This window comes from Anoplophora glabripennis, unplaced genomic scaffold (genome assembly GCF_000390285.2).
Source record: "Anoplophora glabripennis isolate ALB-LARVAE unplaced genomic scaffold, Agla_2.0 scaffold170, whole genome shotgun sequence".
Lineage (NCBI taxonomy): Eukaryota > Metazoa > Arthropoda > Insecta > Coleoptera > Cerambycidae > Anoplophora > Anoplophora glabripennis.
The window spans coordinates 691183-709803 of record NW_019416299.1 but is presented as its reverse complement, the minus strand read 5'-3'; the positions used below and the strand labels follow the sequence as shown (position 1 = coordinate 709803).

General features: G+C 33.8%; 2 protein-coding genes across 2 annotated transcripts in view; both read right to left on the bottom strand.

Moving 5' to 3' along the window:
- The window catches only part of LOC108903980 (6-phosphofructo-2-kinase/fructose-2,6-bisphosphatase), a 32612-nt gene extending 25999 nt beyond the window's left edge, over positions 1 to 6613 (bottom strand). Inside the window, exon 1 of the mRNA XM_018706343.1 lies at positions 6133 to 6613. Within this exon, the coding sequence (XP_018561859.1) occupies positions 6133 to 6178 (46 nt within the window). The 5' untranslated portion in view covers positions 6179 to 6613. The remainder of the gene's footprint in view (positions 1 to 6132) is intronic.
- A 4778-nt stretch (positions 6614 to 11391) lies between these two features.
- Positions 11392 to 18266, bottom strand: LOC108903960 (SWI/SNF-related matrix-associated actin-dependent regulator of chromatin subfamily A-like protein 1). Its single transcript, XM_018706312.1, has 6 exons — positions 17977 to 18266; positions 17709 to 17922; positions 17517 to 17651; positions 16766 to 17443; positions 16057 to 16339; positions 11392 to 12045 (listed from the first exon to the last, which is right to left on the bottom strand). Exons 1-6 carry the CDS (start codon positions 18125 to 18127, stop codon positions 11629 to 11631), a joined length of 1878 nt encoding a protein of 625 aa, XP_018561828.1. The 5' UTR covers positions 18128 to 18266; the 3' UTR covers positions 11392 to 11628.
- Between the last annotated feature and the right edge of the window lie 355 nt (positions 18267 to 18621).

Here is an 18621-nt window from a genome sequence, read left to right as displayed (position 1 = left end):
CTATAGTAGGATCGTATACGATGCAAAGTAGAGCAAAAAATTGTCGGCCTTTTATCAAAGGAAAATCGTGTCATCATTTTTAGGAGGCGTAAGATAAATCATTTCAAATTTAAAATGAAATTCAATGTAAAATCTGAAATACCGCTGCATACGCACTGTGTTCTGGTAGTAGCTGTAGTCGCCCAGGTGCATCGAGTGTACGAACTGGTCGGTTATACGTCAAATACTAACCTGGCGAGCTTTGCCGTCAATTAGAGAGCGCTTCCAAAAAACAAGTAAACAACAGTGGCGCGTACAGAGGTAAAATGTAGTACATATGTGGAATTTAGGAAACAAATTGGATTTATAATAAATTACATTTAAAATAAATAGTTTATGAGAATAAAGGAATTTTTGTAGCAACAAGGGTGCCAGACCTGAACTGATCCCCTCGTCCCTTCATAATGTATAAAGAAATTATTCAATTTGTAAAACCCTTAAAGGCGTACTTCATTGGTTCCCTTGACAGGCAATGATTTATTACTTTGCATCGAATATGATCGTACTATAGTCACAATGAATTTACGAATTATGAAATGAGAGACATAATAGTGGTATATGTACAGGAACATTTTAATGGATGCCAGAGTATATGAAGAACTTTATCCGAATCGCAGACAGCCTTCTCCTACATTGTTTGCTTCTTTATTCACCAGGTTATGCAAAATTGGAAACTTTCAGTCTAATTCAATGAAAGATAAGTTCAAAGAAAGGTACAAGACGAAGAACAAATTCTAGAAACAGTAGAAGAAAGTCCCGAAATTAGTATCGTCGTTTGTCAGCAGCCACAGGAGTTGGCCGCAAAACCGTTTCAACTATACTCCACACGCAGCAGTTACAATGTTTCCATTTTCACCCTGTACAAAATTTGCTTGAACAAGACCGTCCACTAAGATTAACATTTTGCGAACGATTTCTCCAGTTACATAACAGGGATCACACTTTTCTCGAGAGAGATCAAGATGACAGATGAAGCTATTTTTACCCGTAGAGGGAGGTTGAACGTCCAAAGTAATTTGGAATTCCTTTGGCAAGAACTTCCTGGCACTCTCGAAGAAGTACCCGTTAATACTAGACGATAAATGTGGTTCATGCACGATGAAATTGTTTAATTATTTTCAAGATTTAACTGAGGTCAATCTGAGCATAAGAAAAATACGAGTCTCATTTTTCAACCTATTTTCATTCTGCAATGCAATAAAAAAGTTGAAAAACACCATTATTTATAGAAATAGAAAATAACTGATATATAATTTTATCCTAAATACAACGTTAAATAAACGTTCTGGATCGAAAACTAGCACGTGGCCCCTCGATGGCATACCTGTTTACCGAAAAATATAACGACTCTCGTCTTTTGGCAACAGTTCAAGTACAATTAAAACTGGATGTAGATAGTTACATTTAAATATCAGGAATGGTTTCAAACTATTTTTAAAGTATATTTTCGACTCCTGATCGTTCTTCATTTCTCCAGACTTGGCTATTCGAATATTTTTTGTGTTTCACTTCAAATGAATAAGAAACCCCTACAATTCGGAATATACTCTTCGAAATACAGGAACTTAAAGTTTTATTCAGGGCCAAACATTAACTTTTCATTTTATTTGCGTCCAAAAAGACCACGCATTAGACGCGCCTAAGCTAAGTAGATATTTTAACTTATCATTTCCAATGATTTTGGATAAATTCTACCTAATAGCTTAGCTTGACGCCAAGGAACCGGTCGGAACAGTCTAGCCCGGCCCGGTGTCACGTTGTCGCAACAGCACCAACGGCTAGACCGTATCAAAACACGTGAGTGATAGGAATGGTGTAAAGTCCGAGTTATTTTCTATTTTGCCTTGGTACGCCTGTAAATAACATTATCGCCACATATAAACATGTATTTGAAGCAACGATTAGATTAAAATTTCGGTAAATATTAGAAAACCATTACATGCGATTAGATTAGATAAGACCTCGAAATCGGCACAGTGAAAGCTTGTTTTCATCAAGCCCAAGCCAACGTACTCATTAAGGACGGAATAAATTATTTGAAATACCTATACCTACAATGTGTACACTTTCAACGAGTTAAATTTTGGAACATGCAGTCCATTAAAATAAAATAGTTCTGTACCAAAATTCATATCTACACAGTACGTGCCTAAAGTATGGAATAAATTCAGTAAAAACGAAACAAATTTTTTTTGGGAAAAATCCTCGAACAGGTCGATTTTTAATTTAAAAAATACATATTTTAGCATAAAAGGCGATTTTCAACCGTCATTTGTTTTCGAGTAATGACGTTATCGACATTTTTTTTAAATAGCAACCCCCTATTTTTTTCTTGATTCCGAAAGATCGTTTCATTGTCGATCCGACAGTATTAAAATGTTGCCATCTTGCATAGGAAAGTTTTCGAGTAAATGACGATTGAATGTTAGAAAACTTAAATTTTATTCATTAAAAAAATTACAATTCCTATGTCAAGCAAATACAATTCATTAAATTTTCTACCTAAATTAAGTGTTCGAATTGCCACCCACCGACTTCTTGACAATACGCAAGTCTGTGTAGAAATTCTTCTTGCACATTATGAATTATTTCTGGGGTACCTAACTCTGTGTATTTCATCTATAATACAATTTTGGAGTTCTTCTAAATTATGTGATCTGTTAACGTAAATTTTGGACTTTAAGTAGCCTCATAAGAAATAGTCAATTTATGTACAGGATGTTTCATTAAACTGACACAGGTGCACGACATTTTCTCTTATCCATTTTGCTAATTTTTTCATTAAATCTTTTGAAGAAAAGTTGTATATTTATTGAGCAGCCGCTTGACCCACATCCGAAACGGACATTTTTTTCCCTTTTCACTTTTAACTTTGTTTTTATTTACTAAAATCTTTTAATGAAAAATTGTATAGGTATTTATTAACCGGATGTCGTTTTGATTCTTTATACTGGGTGTTCCACAATCCTGATGCAGATTAAAACTATGAATAGAACGAAACTTTCCTTATTGATTTTTCCATTTTCATATTTTGTACTGAAGTCTGCAATATGTTTATGAAAAATCTTATACCCTACCAACCAGGTGTTTTTTGCAATTTATGTACAGGATGTTTGGTAAAACTTACACAGGTGGATTAGATTTTTCCTTATTAATTTTTTTAATTTTTATTTTAATCATTTGAAGAAAAATCGCTTTTTTAAAAATCCATATACTAGAAGTTCTAAAGAATTAAGGGTGTAAGATCTGGGAATCTCGCGGGCCATTCCATCGGTCCTCGTCTGCCGATCCACCTCCTAGAAAAATAATTGTCCGGAAAATCTCGAACAGGGCGCGCATAGTGCGGAGGTGCACCATCTTGCTGAAACCATATGGGGTCATCAGGAATATCAGGGTCATTATCGTTAGGAAAAATTACTGCAAGCGCTGGAACAAGGTCATTTTGTAAAAACTCTAAATATCTTTCTCCTGTAAGGGTTCCTTCAAAGAAGAAAGGCCCTACTATTCTGTTGTCAACTATTCCAGCCCACACATTTAATTTCTGTGGGCGTTGGGTATGTGTCTCTGCCATCCAATGAGGATTTTCCCGACGGAAAACCTGCAAGTTTGACGGTTCACTGTACCATTGAGACAAAACGTGGCCTCGTCTGAAAAAAGTATTTGCCGGTGTAAATCTCTATTTAATTGACATAAATCCACCATAATTTCACAGAAGTGTAAGCGGCGGTCGGGATCGTCTTCATTGAGTTCCTGCACAAGTTGAATTTTGTAGGGATGATATTTTTCCTACCTCAGGATACGTAGCACTGTGATCTGACTATTTTCATTGTTTAATGCAACCAATCGTGAAGTATTATGAGGATTATCTACCATACTTATCAAACTGTTCGGTTTGTGATCTTCACTAAGGCTTGGACTTCCAGGTTTTGGAATATCTACAACATTGCCAGTTTCTCTAAATTTAGATTGTATCTTACTGACTGTTGATTGGTTGATACGGCGTTCTGGATGTTTTTCATTAAATAAATCGCAAACTTCCTGCTGCGTTCTAGTCTTATACCCGCATCCGATAAGAATTAAAATTTCAATTCTTTGTGTGACAGTTAAATGTGCTATAATACTTTAAATTCAACAATAATTTTTATATCGCTTACAATACTTAGAAAGATTTACACCTGCGTGATCCATAAAAACTTCAGGCATTTCGAAAAACTAAATTTGATAACGTTTTTGCTTTATTTTAATTGATTTGGGTTTTCTAACATTCAATCGTCATTTACTCGAAAACTTTCCTATGTAAGATGGCAACATTTTAATACTGTCGGATCGACAATGAAACGATCTTTCAGAATCAAGAAAAAAAATAGGGGGTTGCTATTTAAAAAAAATGTCGATGACGTCATTACTCGAAAACAAATGACGGTTGAAAATCGTCTTTTATGCTATAATATGTATTTTTTAAATTAAAAATCGACATGTTCGAGGATTTTTCCCAAAAAAAATTTGTTTCGTTTTTACTGAATTTATCCCATACTTTAGGCGCGTACTGTATACGTTATATTTCTACAATACTCCATTTAATGCAAAAAGAGCGAATTCCCGAGCGGCTTTTGCCTAACCCTGGGATAATTTGTTTATAACGATGTTTTGCGCGTCCTACTTTGTTAGTTGTAAAAGCCAATTTAATTTCAACTTTTTGAAATTTTTCTGTTTCGATACGTTTCTTTGGATCAAAATTGAAAGAACACGTAAATTTGCCTTATCTGCAATTTGCCAACTTAGCATCAGTTCTTTCGAGTTACTTTTTTACTATTATCATTCTACCCGTGATAAAATGTCTACTAATAATTTTTTCAGGTTCAAACTCTAATTCGACTGGAGTACAAGCCGAAAAAACGCTAAACAAAATTTATTAATACGCGTCTAGGATGCCACGAAATCATAAAACAATTGCCTGAGGTCAGCATTGCCAGATACGCCGTTTTTACGTGAGATCCCGTTTTTGCCAAATTTCAAATTAAAATTTTCGTTTTGCTCTACGCTCAAGCAGAGTGTTGCGTTCCAAAGACCATTTCTAGAAAGCACCGCCCAAAAATGTGTGTGTCACACCGTGTCGCGTTACACAAGTCCCACGAAAGCAAGGAAAATCGCCACAATAAAAACACGGTCGATTCGTGTGACCGAGCAGGACGAAATCTCCGGCCAAAAGTATGACATCAGCTTGGAACAAAAAACGCCGGTGCCAAGAAACAAACAGGCTTTTCTCGCCCGAAAATAGATTGATCTTTGTACTTCGTAGACCAACAGACGCCAATTTTGTGTTGCGAAATGTGTTGTTTGTGTAATTCCTAGAAATCCAAATGAGGGTCCACCTTCGCCGTAGCGTTATTTTGAGACGGTTTTTCGGAAAACAGAAATTGGGCGCTCGTTGAAATGTCCTGCGTGTTAAAAAAAAACCGTTGGTAATAGTCATTTTTAGACCAAAACCGCTAGCATTATGTTTCTAACTACCTACATATTTAATAAAATAAGCCCAATATTTATTTTCCCCACTACTTCTGAAACTAAACAATTTTCAGTTTATTTCTCTACGATCTTTCAAGGCAATCTAGTGACCTGTGGATACCTAAACATTCTGACTTAGCAATAAGTATGGATTTAAAATCAATATATTTATAAACGTTCAAAACATAAAAACATTCAAAACGTGAGAAAATTACGAAAACTGTGCTAGTTGACTATACTGGACCTCGGTATATTTAGAACAGCAATAAATAATTCAATTCAGAACACTCCTGTGTATATAACATATGTTTTCAACGTTGGCTAGATCCCATATGTATGTATGTTTATCATTTTAATTTTACACAAAGCCGAAACAGAAATGTTCTCAATTGCTTTATTTACAATCTATTCTTAGACCTCAATCTTTATGTATGAAATATCTTTATTTAATACAGAATTTCCTCTTGTACAAAAATCTTACGTATTGTTTATGTCCACATAACCTACAATTACACTGAAAGGTTCCAGGAGTAATGTACGCTAAAATTGTTAGTTTATCAAGGACAAAAGCAAGAAACAACGGCTTACCTTTGCACTCCTCCTTCTCAGCGACAAATTGGGTCCTTGAGGCCATTTTGCTTTGTTTTTAGTTAATTCTAAAGAAACAACACTTCCTGAATGATAGATCAAGCACTCCTAGTCCATATACGCGTAAAAACGGGAAAAATAAGTAAAAACGAAAGGAAAAAGTTAACAACTAAAGGAAAATGTTAACTTTTTCTTCTGAAAAGTGGTCTGACGACGTGTGGATGATGAATTTCTTTAGGATAAGTCTCATTCCAATCCTATATCTGATTTCAGTCGCCAGATTTGCTGAATTTGTGCACGACTATCCAAATTTTCGTTTGGGTAATGTCGAATCACATTACCGTTCGTGTCTACTGAAAGCACGGACTTTTTCTCTTTTAGTTCTGTGGCAGTCTTCGAATCGGCTATCGTTACCTTCACGCAGCACTACACGCCAACTCGACACAATACAGAATATCTCCGGCACTCTCACAGCTCTGGAAAAAGTTTAATCTGGGTTCGAAAACTTGTAAACACGGCTGGGGAAGGGATCAAAAACGGCACGCTGAACCGACGTCAACCCTACGCGCAACTCCAATCGATGCAGGCCGCGGTGGTCAACGACCAGGTGACATAAAAAAAGGTGCGACCATGTGGATTTACGGCTGTTCCATGTTTTGATTGTTTTGTGGTTGTGTTTAGTAATGGGCATAATCGACCAATTTTGATAATCGAGTTATCGGTAATCGAGTACTTCTAATAATCGAGTGATCACTCGAGATACGAGATATTGGTCGTTTTCATCCCAGCGGCGCACAAATATGTTTGTATTAGTCATATATTACTTATAAGCGTAGCTAAAAAAAAAAGCTCACGCACTTCAAAACCTAACCACTTTTTCGTTTTATTCTAAAAAAAAAGGTTACGCAATCAGTGACTATTTACAGTATGCACTAACATTTTGGGGTGCAACCGTAGGCTAATAATCACTCGAGTGGTGGGAGTAAACATCTCGAGATATCTCGAGTGATCTCAATAATCGAGTACCACTCGATTTTTCACTCGAAATCTCCCATCACTAGTTGTGTTGAGGTCTGTCGACTGTGTTGGATCGTTGGATGAGCTTGCGTGTTTGTGTTTATGGGTCAAGTTGATCTGCCATCTAAAAATAATCGCCCATCCAAATGTTTTAGAGGTCGATGCAAACTTTTTCCAATAACTTTGGAGCGAAATTTGTTGTTTTCGACTCTCGCTAAGCAGTTCAAGGTCAATACAAGACACGAGATTATGAGAAGAGAACACAACTTCCTGGTATAAGTTTCTACAGAATCTGTAATTCTCAAAATTCAACCTTCAAGTCCTAAGATTCCTTTCACTTCTCGAAATGTTTACATTTTAAATCAGACACTTGTCAGTTTATTAATTGTCGATGGTGAAAAGAATATATTCCAATTTATTTCTAAAACCAAGATATTTCCGAGATATTTTTCGGTCTAAAACTGTTAGTTTCATAAAAATATGTATATATATATATATATATATAGGATTTTTTGTTGTAAATACTACCTATTTTAAATATAATAATTAGAAATTAAAAAATAAATCATTGGCATAGAAATTTCAAATTTTCTGAGGGATAGCAAAGACCAAATTTCTGCATCACTGACTTTTTAGAACTTTTAACGATTACATGATATTTATAGTTATAATAATTAGGTACATTTGCAAAAAAATTCTATATCTTGTTTGTTTGACGAAACGATTTTAGAATTACATATGTTAGATGTACTCAACTGTGTGGTAAATTTATTTTAAACTAAAAAATACTCCAGTCGAATTAAATTATAAAACCTGAAAACTTGAAAAAATGATTAGTAGACATTTTATTGCACTTTATGACGAGGGTATGTCATATATCAAAAAAATATTTCGAAAGAAGTGACGCTAAGTTGGCAAATTGCAAATAAGTGCCAAATTTACGTGTTTTTTCACTTTTTTTACTGCCCACGAAAATCTAAAGGAGCTATCGGAAAATTAGTTATTTTATGTTGTAAGCAATTAAATGACCTACAATTTAAGGTGTCTAAAGTCATATTTCACCAATTTGTTAACTGTAAAATAAAGGTTGAACGCGGAAATATCAGTTTTCGTAAAATTGCGCGTTATTATTGCAAAAAGCGATGGATTTTGATGAAATATATGGAAAATATATTGTTGCTTCATCATTTCTGATCTACAATAAAGACTTTATAAAAATAATATAGAGACTAGCAGAAGACAAAAAATTCCATTAAAAATGTGTAGATATATTAATTCTGTGTAAAACTACTCTCACGGTTAAGAATTCTTTATCTTAACTCAAACTGAATTAAATTCGATTTCTCTTCTTTTAACAATACATATTTGTACCAGTAATTTTAATTATTATTAATGAATAATAGGTATAAGCACTAATTGTTTATAAAGAATTTCTGTACAAATTGGAGGTATTAACGGGGGAATGTAATAACTATAGAAATTTAAAGTCAAAGATATGTTATTTTCTGTGCCAGTGTACTATTATTTGTTTTACCGGTATTTGCCTGCACTAGCTCTATCTGCCTTGCACGCGCTTTCTAGGGCCAGTCCATTGTTCTGGCGTATGCTGTAACTTTACCACAGACCTGTTAGTCCGGTCAATCTAGACATTCAGAGATGCATAAATTTACAACAAGCTGAAAGTGAGTAAAGTTGTTCAAAACATAATTAAAAATAACATATTAAAATTCCTCATCGTTCCGGCGGTACTTGGAAAAAAATTTACTCGAGATCAAAGGTCAAAAAAATGGGTAGGTTTTATAATAAAATTACCTCAGACAGAAATAATATATCATAAAATTATCTATAAAAAATGTATCAACACTTTTTTTCCTAAGAGCCACCGTTTCTGAGATATAACGATTCAAAAAGTTGTAATCATCATAATATGCACACGTTTCCACGCCACCTATGAGGTAGGGATGTGCGATACTGCAGAAAATATCGATACCTTATCTCGATACGGATCGCAAAAATAGTATCGATACAGTAAAATATCGTGTTGAAAAACATCGATACTTAAAATATCGGTACATTTTCGATTCAGAGTTACTGTCATAGAAAATATAGTACTAACGTACTATATTTTCTATGGTTACTGTGACAAAACAAATATCTGTTAATTATAAGATGTCAGCCCAGAAGCAACAACAGAAGAAATTCCATTTGAAAATTAGTTCACTTTATATGTTTGTAAGTATGCGAACATTTTATAACATCATAATACAAACATATATGTATATGTTAACAGCAATAAAAAATTGGGGGCTTTCGTTTTGGCAAAAATAGTACTTATTAGTACTATTAACTAATATCAATCAGTTCAGAGTAACTCTAAGTTGCTATTAGCTACTAATAGCTATTATTTTTGCCAAATCGAAAGGCCCTATTATCTGTAACCAGTAAACAGACGTGTAACATTACTGGATGCACACGAAGGGATATTATTTCTACTATTATATTATGCTGCTGAATAATAGGCGACGCTCGGATCGTACGGTTCCGATATACAGGCAAGAGTATCGATACTCGTAATGTATTGCATAGAAAATATCGATACAAAATATCGGACAAAAGTATCGATACTCTGAATTATCGTATCGTATCGCACATCCCTACTATGAGGAGTATGAGGTAGTGCACTTAAAACGTTTTATTTAACGTGGTTTCTCCAGTAGGCCTATTCCACAGGTCTGTTGTGATTCTGTTTAGTTTGAAACTATTGCATAATAACAGATAAGTATTAGCAAGGGTTGGACATGATAAAAGCGATGGAAATTTAAAAAAAGAATTTATTCGTCTGATCCATAACCTTCAAATACTTCTTCTTGCTCTTCGTCTTGATCTTCTTCTTCTTCATTCTGGGTGTAAGTAAATTGCGTCAATAGTGATGTCTCCTCGTTGGTATCAAACGAATCCTCTACTGTTGGTCTGTTGGTGATTCAACATTAGATTAGAACACGACCAGCCTTGACAATTTGTACATGCCAGAGAAGTCAGAGAACAAGACAGTCCAACTTTTTTGCAACCACATTTAGCACTGCATGTCTTCTTACAGTTACAGTGTACTTATGCATATTATGACGATTACAACTTTTACAACTTTTTGAATCGTTATATCTCAGAAACGGTGGCTCTTAGGAAAGAAAAGTATCGATACATTTTTTATAGATAATTTTATGATCTACAATTTTTGTCAGAAGTAATTTTATGATAAAACTTACCGTTTAGCTGAAAATGGCGAAAACCCCATTTTTTTGACCTTTGACCTCGAGTAAATTGTTTTCCGAGTACCGGAACGATGAGGAATTTTAATATGTTATTTTTAATTGTTTTAAACAATTTTACTCACTTTCAGCTTTTAAATTTATGTACCTTCACTCTTATTTTTTGGTCTAATTTGACCGGCTTATGTGACCTTACTAACAATGCCATTACGAAATGTCAACGTGACAGTCGCCTACTAGATAAATTATAGTTCGAAAAATATTGAATCCTAAGTCTTGTAATTGATTTGAAATTATTTTTTTGCTCAGAAACCGTTAATTTTGCGAAAAAATTACAAGATACCTTTTGTGTTTAGAATGAATCAGGCTATCTGAATTTATTTTTTAAATGGTAAGATAGTAACAAAAAAAAAAGTTACTTATGAAACAAGTCTTATTATGGCTTTTTATACCTCTTACAACTATAGGAGAAAATTAACAAATTTTTACTGAGTGCCTTCTTGATAGCAGAAAACGTCTACTTAATTTCATTTGTTACTTTTTTGGTATTTCAGAAAAAATTAAAAACTACTTTTTTGGCACCCTATTCTTCACAGGGGCTGTTCAAATGAAAGACCCACCTTATTTTTCCACAGGGAATCACCCTTGAATTTTCTCGCTTATTTATTTACACCCTGTATAGAAAATTTTAACTTGTAATTATTAATTCACGGCAATAGTGATTTTACACCAGAATAGCAGTCGATTGTGGTGTTTTATCAATATCTAGAGATTTTAGCCTCATATAGCGCCAATTAGGGTTTGACGGACGAGTTTCGGTTTGGCGCCCTTTTTTTGGAAATGGAGCATTAAATATTGAAGAAAAACAGGAAAAAATAATAAAATGAGGATAAATAGCAATAATTTATTTGTAAAATTGTAATTCATATCTCAGAAAATTCTTAGCTACTTGGAGACAGTTAAAGTTCCAATAATGTAAAATAGATTTGATATGAATAAAAAAAAAATAGAATAAATATATTTTATTATTTGAGAGTATAAGTAAAAGTAAAAAAAAAAATTACACAAAAATAATTTTTTTGCCGAGGTTTTGTTTAAAGATTTAAACTAAAAGGATTGAAACTTAAGCGTAAGCCGACATAAAAAAAATGTCTAACCCGTAACATAACCTCAATATCGACATGTATCAACTTTTACCGCAAAAACGTTAACTTTAAAAATCTATATCACACAGTATCTCGTCCATCCCGTCGTTAAAAAGTTCCTCTTCTTGAAGCGCCACGTGCTTGCACAGGATCTCGTCGAACCCGTCGTTGAACATATCCTCTATCTCACTCTCGGAATGCTTCCGTTTCTTCTGAGGAGAGAGATACGATCTTATATCCATAGAACTACACGCGACGCTGACGTTCAACTCGAGCCCTTTCGTTACCGCAGTGTTTTCCTGCTTCTTCACTTCCACATTGTCGAAATTCTCCTTGCACAGACCAAACTGCTTCAGAGTCTCCTGTTTCTCTTGGAGCAAGAGCCACATGGACTCGTCGGAGGTGTTCTGGGCTATCAGGTACTGGACGATAACGGTGTCCTCTTGACCGATCCTGTGTGCCCTAGCCTCGGCCTGGCTTATAATCTGAAAGGGAAAACGTTATAAATAAATCACATGACAGTTTTTACCGTGATTTAATTTGATAAAATGATTTTGTGTATTCTTTGGACGGAAATTGAATATGGCATTTTCATGTGCCATGTTTTCGTCAGTCTTGTTCTGTAGTGACGTCACCACTTGCTCGTAGGCATCATTTCTATTTTCGATTATCGTGAACAAAAAGAGACACTGTCGTCTGTTTCCAGTTGAGGCGTTTCCTTTCATGTCATATGCGCGAATACGCGAAAACTGTGTTATTATTCTCACATTTCAGTTATACCAATAAGTGTTGTTGAAAATAGAAACACGTGTGAATGTTAGTGCTCAATCTGATAATTAGAGCAGTCGTAAATAATTGAATTTTAGTACAGTCATTGAAGCTTTTCACCTCCGAATTCTTTGAAACTGATCTGATCGACTTGAAATTTGGCAGATAATTAGAGAAAAGGTCAATGAACATTAGTGACATAGCGCCGATTGACGCTTCCACCCTGTTGGGGGTGGAAAAATAACACTGGAGATCGATAGAGAATCAAAATTTTGAGTTTTTTACTCATTCACGATTGAAAACTTGAAATTTTGAGTGAAAAAAACACTTTCAAAGTATTTTTCGCGAATAACTCAAAAACTACGCATTTTATTTAAAAAAGTGTAATGAACAAAAATGTAGCTTATAAATAAACAAAGAAAATCGTTTTTTAAAATGTGTTGTTCGTCCTATACAAAGCGAAATATGGTTAGTGGAAGGGGACTTGTTTTGGGGGGAATACTCGAATCGATGTATTCAACGTCAAATAACGGAAAAAGGATTAATTTTATGTCTATAACGCTCCGGGAGTTTTTTGTAGTACTTTTGTAGAGCAAAATTGAAGGAGTTATCGTCAAAAACAGATGGGTTGCTCATATTTTTTAAGGAAAAATGGGCAGTAAACGCTGTACCATTTCCATTAGAATTAAAATTAATCATAGACCCTTTACAATTAGTTTTGTTTTAGTGTTTTTTCATAAGTTAGACCGGTTTAGAATGCGTATTTTTTGAATAATGTACGGTAAAAGTTGAAAACGTATTTTTCATTATTATAAAAAATGCCTTATTTATATAATAACTCTGAAACTATGAAAGACACGTAAAAATGATAGACAACAAAAATGTAGCTTTTTTTTCAACAAACATTTTGCTTTTTTTATTCCTGTAGCATAAAAAATAAAGGAGATATCGCCACTTGAAGTATTCTTATTATTATTATTCCTATTACGTCGTACGGTAAAAAAAACGCACAGCTTGGTAAAAAAATCGCACAGTTTTCCTAGCAACCGCCTAGCAACGATCAATACAAACAGTATTGTATTGGCCGTTGCTAGGAAAACTGTGCATTTTTTTACCGTACGTAATTGGAATCTTACATTGATCGCAGACGGTGTGTTTTTAAGTATTTACACTAGTGGTCGTAGGTAAAAGGTTTTATATGCAAACGATCTTACAACTCTTGAAATTATCTTTAAAATGGTTTTTTTGTAGGATACTATAGCTTCAAAATTAAGCGAGTTATGGTGAAAAAACCAATGCCATTTTTTCGGAGCAAAATAGGCTTTCTCATTTTTATATTATACAGTGAGCGGCAAAAGTATTGAATATATTTATTTAAAAATCAGATGTTCATTATTTGAAAAATCGCTCGAACCCGTCGAATTATATTTTTAGTTGCCCATTTTCTGAAGCAATTTTCATTTATACAGGGTGGCCCAAAAAAAGTTATGAAATCAAGGCCAACTTTTTTAAATGGAAACCCCACTTTTTTGTATTTTTATTCAATTCTCCATGGAATTCTGATTGTAACATAACCTTTAACTGTTTTCGAGATATTGGCGTCTGAATATAGAATATGGAAAATTTTCAAAAATTACCCCGAGATTTACCCTGCTGGTTTTAAAATAAAACCAGGTTTACTTTTCCATCTTAGATTTGTGTGGTTCACAGCAAGTTGCTTCAAATCAGAAAAATCCATAAGAAATAAGTGGTTCGGTGCTAAAAATTAAGTAATTTTTGAAAATTTTCCGTATTCTATATTCAAACGCTCTCGAAATCTCGAAAACGGTTAAAGATAGGTATAGGTTATGTTACATAAAAAATGATCAGAATTCCATGGAGAATTGAATAAAAATAAAAAAAGGGGGGTTCCATTTAAAAAAGTTGGCCTTGATTTCATAACTTTTTTTTTTGGGCCACCATGTATAAATGAAAATTGCTTCAGAAAATGTGCAACTAAAAATATCATTCGACGGGTCCGAGCGATTTTTCAAATAACGAATATCTGATTTTTAAATAAATATATTCCATACTTTTGGCGCTCACTGTATATTATANAGCGGCAAAAGTATGGAATATATTTATTTAAAAATCAGATGTTCATTATTTGAAAAATCGCTCGAACCCGTCGAATTATATTTTTAGTTGCGCATTTTCTGAAGCAATTTTCATTTATACAGGGTGGCCCAAAAAAAGTTATGAAATCAAGGCCAACTTTTTTAAATGGAAACCCCACTTTTTTGTATTTTTATTCAATTCTCCATGGAATTCTGATTGTAACATAATCTTTAACTGTTTTCAAGATAATGGCGTCTAAATATAGAATATGGAAAATTTTCAAAAATTACCCCGAGATTTACCCTGCTGGTTTTAAAATAAAACCACGTTTACTTTTCCATCTTAGATTTGTGTGGTTCACAGCAAGTTGCTTTAAATCAGAAAAATCCATAAGTGTTTCGGTGCTAAAAATTAAGTAATTTTTGAAAATTTTCCGTATTCTATATTCAAACGCTCTCGAAATCTCGAGAACGGTTAAAGATAGGTATAGGTTATGTTACATAAAAAATGATCAGAATTCCATGGAGAATTGAATGAAAATAAAAAAGGGGGTTTCCATTAAAAAAAGTTGGCCTTGATTTCATAACTTTTTTTTGGGCCACCCTGTATAAATGAAAATTGCTTCAGAAAATGCGCAACTAAAAATATCATTCGACGGGTCCGAGCGATTTTTCAAATAACGAATATCTGATTTTTAAATAAATATATTCCATACTTTTGGCGCTCACTGTATATTATATTATACAAATAAAATAAGCAAAAAAATTTAGTGTGATTATTTATATGCAGCGTAGCAATTTTTTTTATGATTGATTATATTTAAAAATCGATTATAATAAAAATATTTTACATTAATATTGGTAAAAGGGTAGTTTATAAGAGTTGAAAATGGCAAAAGTAAAATATTCTTTCATAAACAATATAAGGGAATTTTTATTTTAAATTATTGCACAATTATAGCATTCCAAGATTTAAAACGTAATTTTTTATCATTTTTTTAGCACAGGGGTGATTTATAAGGGTTGAAAAGTGTTATGAGATACAAATTCTTTCATAAGCAATGAGGGAATTTTTATTTTAAATAATTGCACCGTTAAAGCATTCCAAGCTTTTAAAAAGTAATTTTTTATCATTTTTGTCAATACAGGGGTGGTTTTTAGGGGTTGAAAGGGAAAAATTCTTTTATTAGCTATAAGGTAACTTTTATTTTAAATAATTGCACGATTTAATCATTCCAAATCTTTAAAAAGTAATTTTTTATCATTATTTTTTGCATAGAGGTAGTTTTTAAAGGTTAAATAAAGGGTCGAAAAGATCAAATATATCATAAAACATGTTCAAGAACATGGAACATTATTTAATCTTTGTGCTTGAACAAGATTTTTATCAATAAAATGCTTAAAACTTAATTTAAAAATTTTTTTTTTTTTCAAAAAATAAAAAGCATCATTCGGGCTTATGTCACTTTTGAACTTGAGCCTAAGATGAGCCTTATTCTAAATTTTCAGGCAAATCCACGCAGTTTTAAAGAATTCGGAGGTTACAGCTGATTTTCAACTTCAATGACTGTACTATTTACTATCTTGGAGTAAACTGGAGAGAAACGTTTTAAAATAAATCATTATACTTACGCTAGGATTCCAGTGCAGTTCCGCGAATATTACATATTTAGCAGCGGTAAGCGTAATGCCCGCATTAGCCGCCGTTATCGACAGAATCGCGCACAGGTAGCTGTCGTCCAACTGGAACTTGGAGATGAAATATTTTCTTTGGTCTGAAGTGGTGCTGCCATCGATCCTGATGTATTTCAGGTTCTTCTTCTTCACTATATCCTCTATGGCGTTCAACATGACCTGGTGGTGGGCGAAAACCAGGAATTTGACTTTTTTCTCTAGCATTTGCAGAATATGCGAACTGAAAACAAAAATACAGAATACACTTCATATATTTTGGGTGTAGTGTACTCAAAAACTCAATACTAATGACGTTACATGACCATATACCGTCGATCTCAATGAATTATTATCCTGATAACACCCTGGATACAATTATAGTAATTAATGGAGAATGTGTAGCTTTGAAACTAAATCGATATTTGTTTTTTGTGCTGCCGACATTCATTAAAAGAAAGTTAAATAGAAGTTATGTAACTCAGATGATATCGATTTTTTCAAAAATCACAACTTGAATCGCTCCCAAAGTTTTTGCCTCATACTTTCAAAACACATATATTAATTAAAAAAAAATTACTTTCAGGTTACGTAACTCTGTTTTCGCTAATAGCTTCAAAACGCTCTGTATAAATCACGTAACATAATAGATGTTAATCCATACACTTACCAAACCGACGGTATCTTTATTTTAGCAGTCTCAGAAAAGTACGTCAACAGAAGAGCATGTCTTTCGGCGCTCCTCTTGTGGCTGTTATATTTCTTTCCCAAAGCGATAAGGCACTCCCTATCCTCCTCCGAAAACTCCTCCAGTTTAGTATCTAACGTAACAATCTCTTGCTTTTTGTTGGGCAAGGCCTTCAATACGTCCTCTTTCGTCCTACGAATCATGAACTTTTTTGCCAGAATGATCTCCAGCTCCTTCAGATTGGATTTGCCGCTGGCGTCCCACCCGAAAATCGTCTGTTTGGCGTCGCAGTAACGCTTACTGAAGTCGAAAAAGTTGCCGAAGAATTTGTCGTCTATAATGTTGAGTTGGGTGAATAACTCGCATGGTCTGGACAGTGCGGGGGTACCGCTAAGCAGAATTACTCTCCTAGCTTTTTTCGCCAGATGGTGGGCGGATCTGTAACATTTCGTTTTGAAACTTTTCAAAACGTGCGATTCGTCGATGATGAGGACACCGAAAGATCTATCTAATAACCCGTCCAGGGCGCGAGACATCATGTCGTGAGATACGATTAGTATTTTTGAATCTCCGATGTAATCTCTTCCAGAAACCATGTACTGGACTTGTATGTTCGGAACTGAAGGCAAATAATTTCTAATGGTTTCTTCCCAAACGGCTCTAAAATAAATTCACGTATAAGCTTTTTTGAAGTATAATTATATTTTACAAATTTTAGATTCAATTTACTTACTTCATACTAGCTGTTGTTACTATCAGCATAGGCCAGTCCTCCTTGTAATAGTTAGCAATAGCCAAGGCCTGAAACGTTTTTCCAAGCCCCATGTCATCTGCTATAAGGCATCTTCCCTTTTTATCGATACCAAAACTACAAATTTATTTTATGATTATTAAGAAAACCATTTTACCGTACAGACACTCTCACCTTAATCCCTCTAGTTGAAACGGTAGCAAAGTGCTACTCAAAGCAGGATCCAGTTTGGTATAATCAATGATAACTTCATCTTGAGGAACCCTTATACAGTTCAATACAAATCCTGGTATCTTCTCCACATTCAGTTTAGCTTGCAAGGTTCGTAGTTTAGAGATAAGCATTTCGTAATCCTTAATATGAAAGCTCCAGTTTCGAGTCTTTGGATCTGTAATAGAACCTTGTAACTTCATATTTTTCTTTTGTCAACATTTAAACTTACCATAGGATCTAGATGGGATGGTTTTAAATATTTGTAAGGCTTCATTACTGAAACCTGTCAGTTCAACACAAAACCTATCTTGAGATGTTAAAGCGCATTTGGCCGTTTGTTTTTGGCCGTAAAATGTTTTTTGAGGTGAAATTTTATTCATAATAGTGATATACAGCGAAATACGCAATATTTGTCATATATCTTGCTATTTACAATGTAATTAACATTTTTTAACTTTTGTACACTGAAATCTGCATCGACATCACAACAAAAAAACGATAAATTTTGAATTTATAGGTTATGGAACTCGTTCTCAAATTGAAATTTTAATCGCAAGGCGTTTTCGGAAATTTACTCCGGGTAAACGAAGATCACCTAATCATCGAAATTTAAAAATGTAACCGTAATATCATATATCTTCAAAACCAGGATTCTGTTCAATGTCTAGAACAACAGCCATAAAACAATAAAACATATATTACAATAACAGCCATGTACGTATTTACAATCATGGAACAAATTCGATCTTGTTTAGAAATGTGACTGCTCCGATTACAAACAACTAACCCGAGTAAATTTCCGAAAACGCCTATCTGTAGTAGTTATCTTGATCTATCAGTTGCACCAACATTATCAAATTAACACAAATTTTCC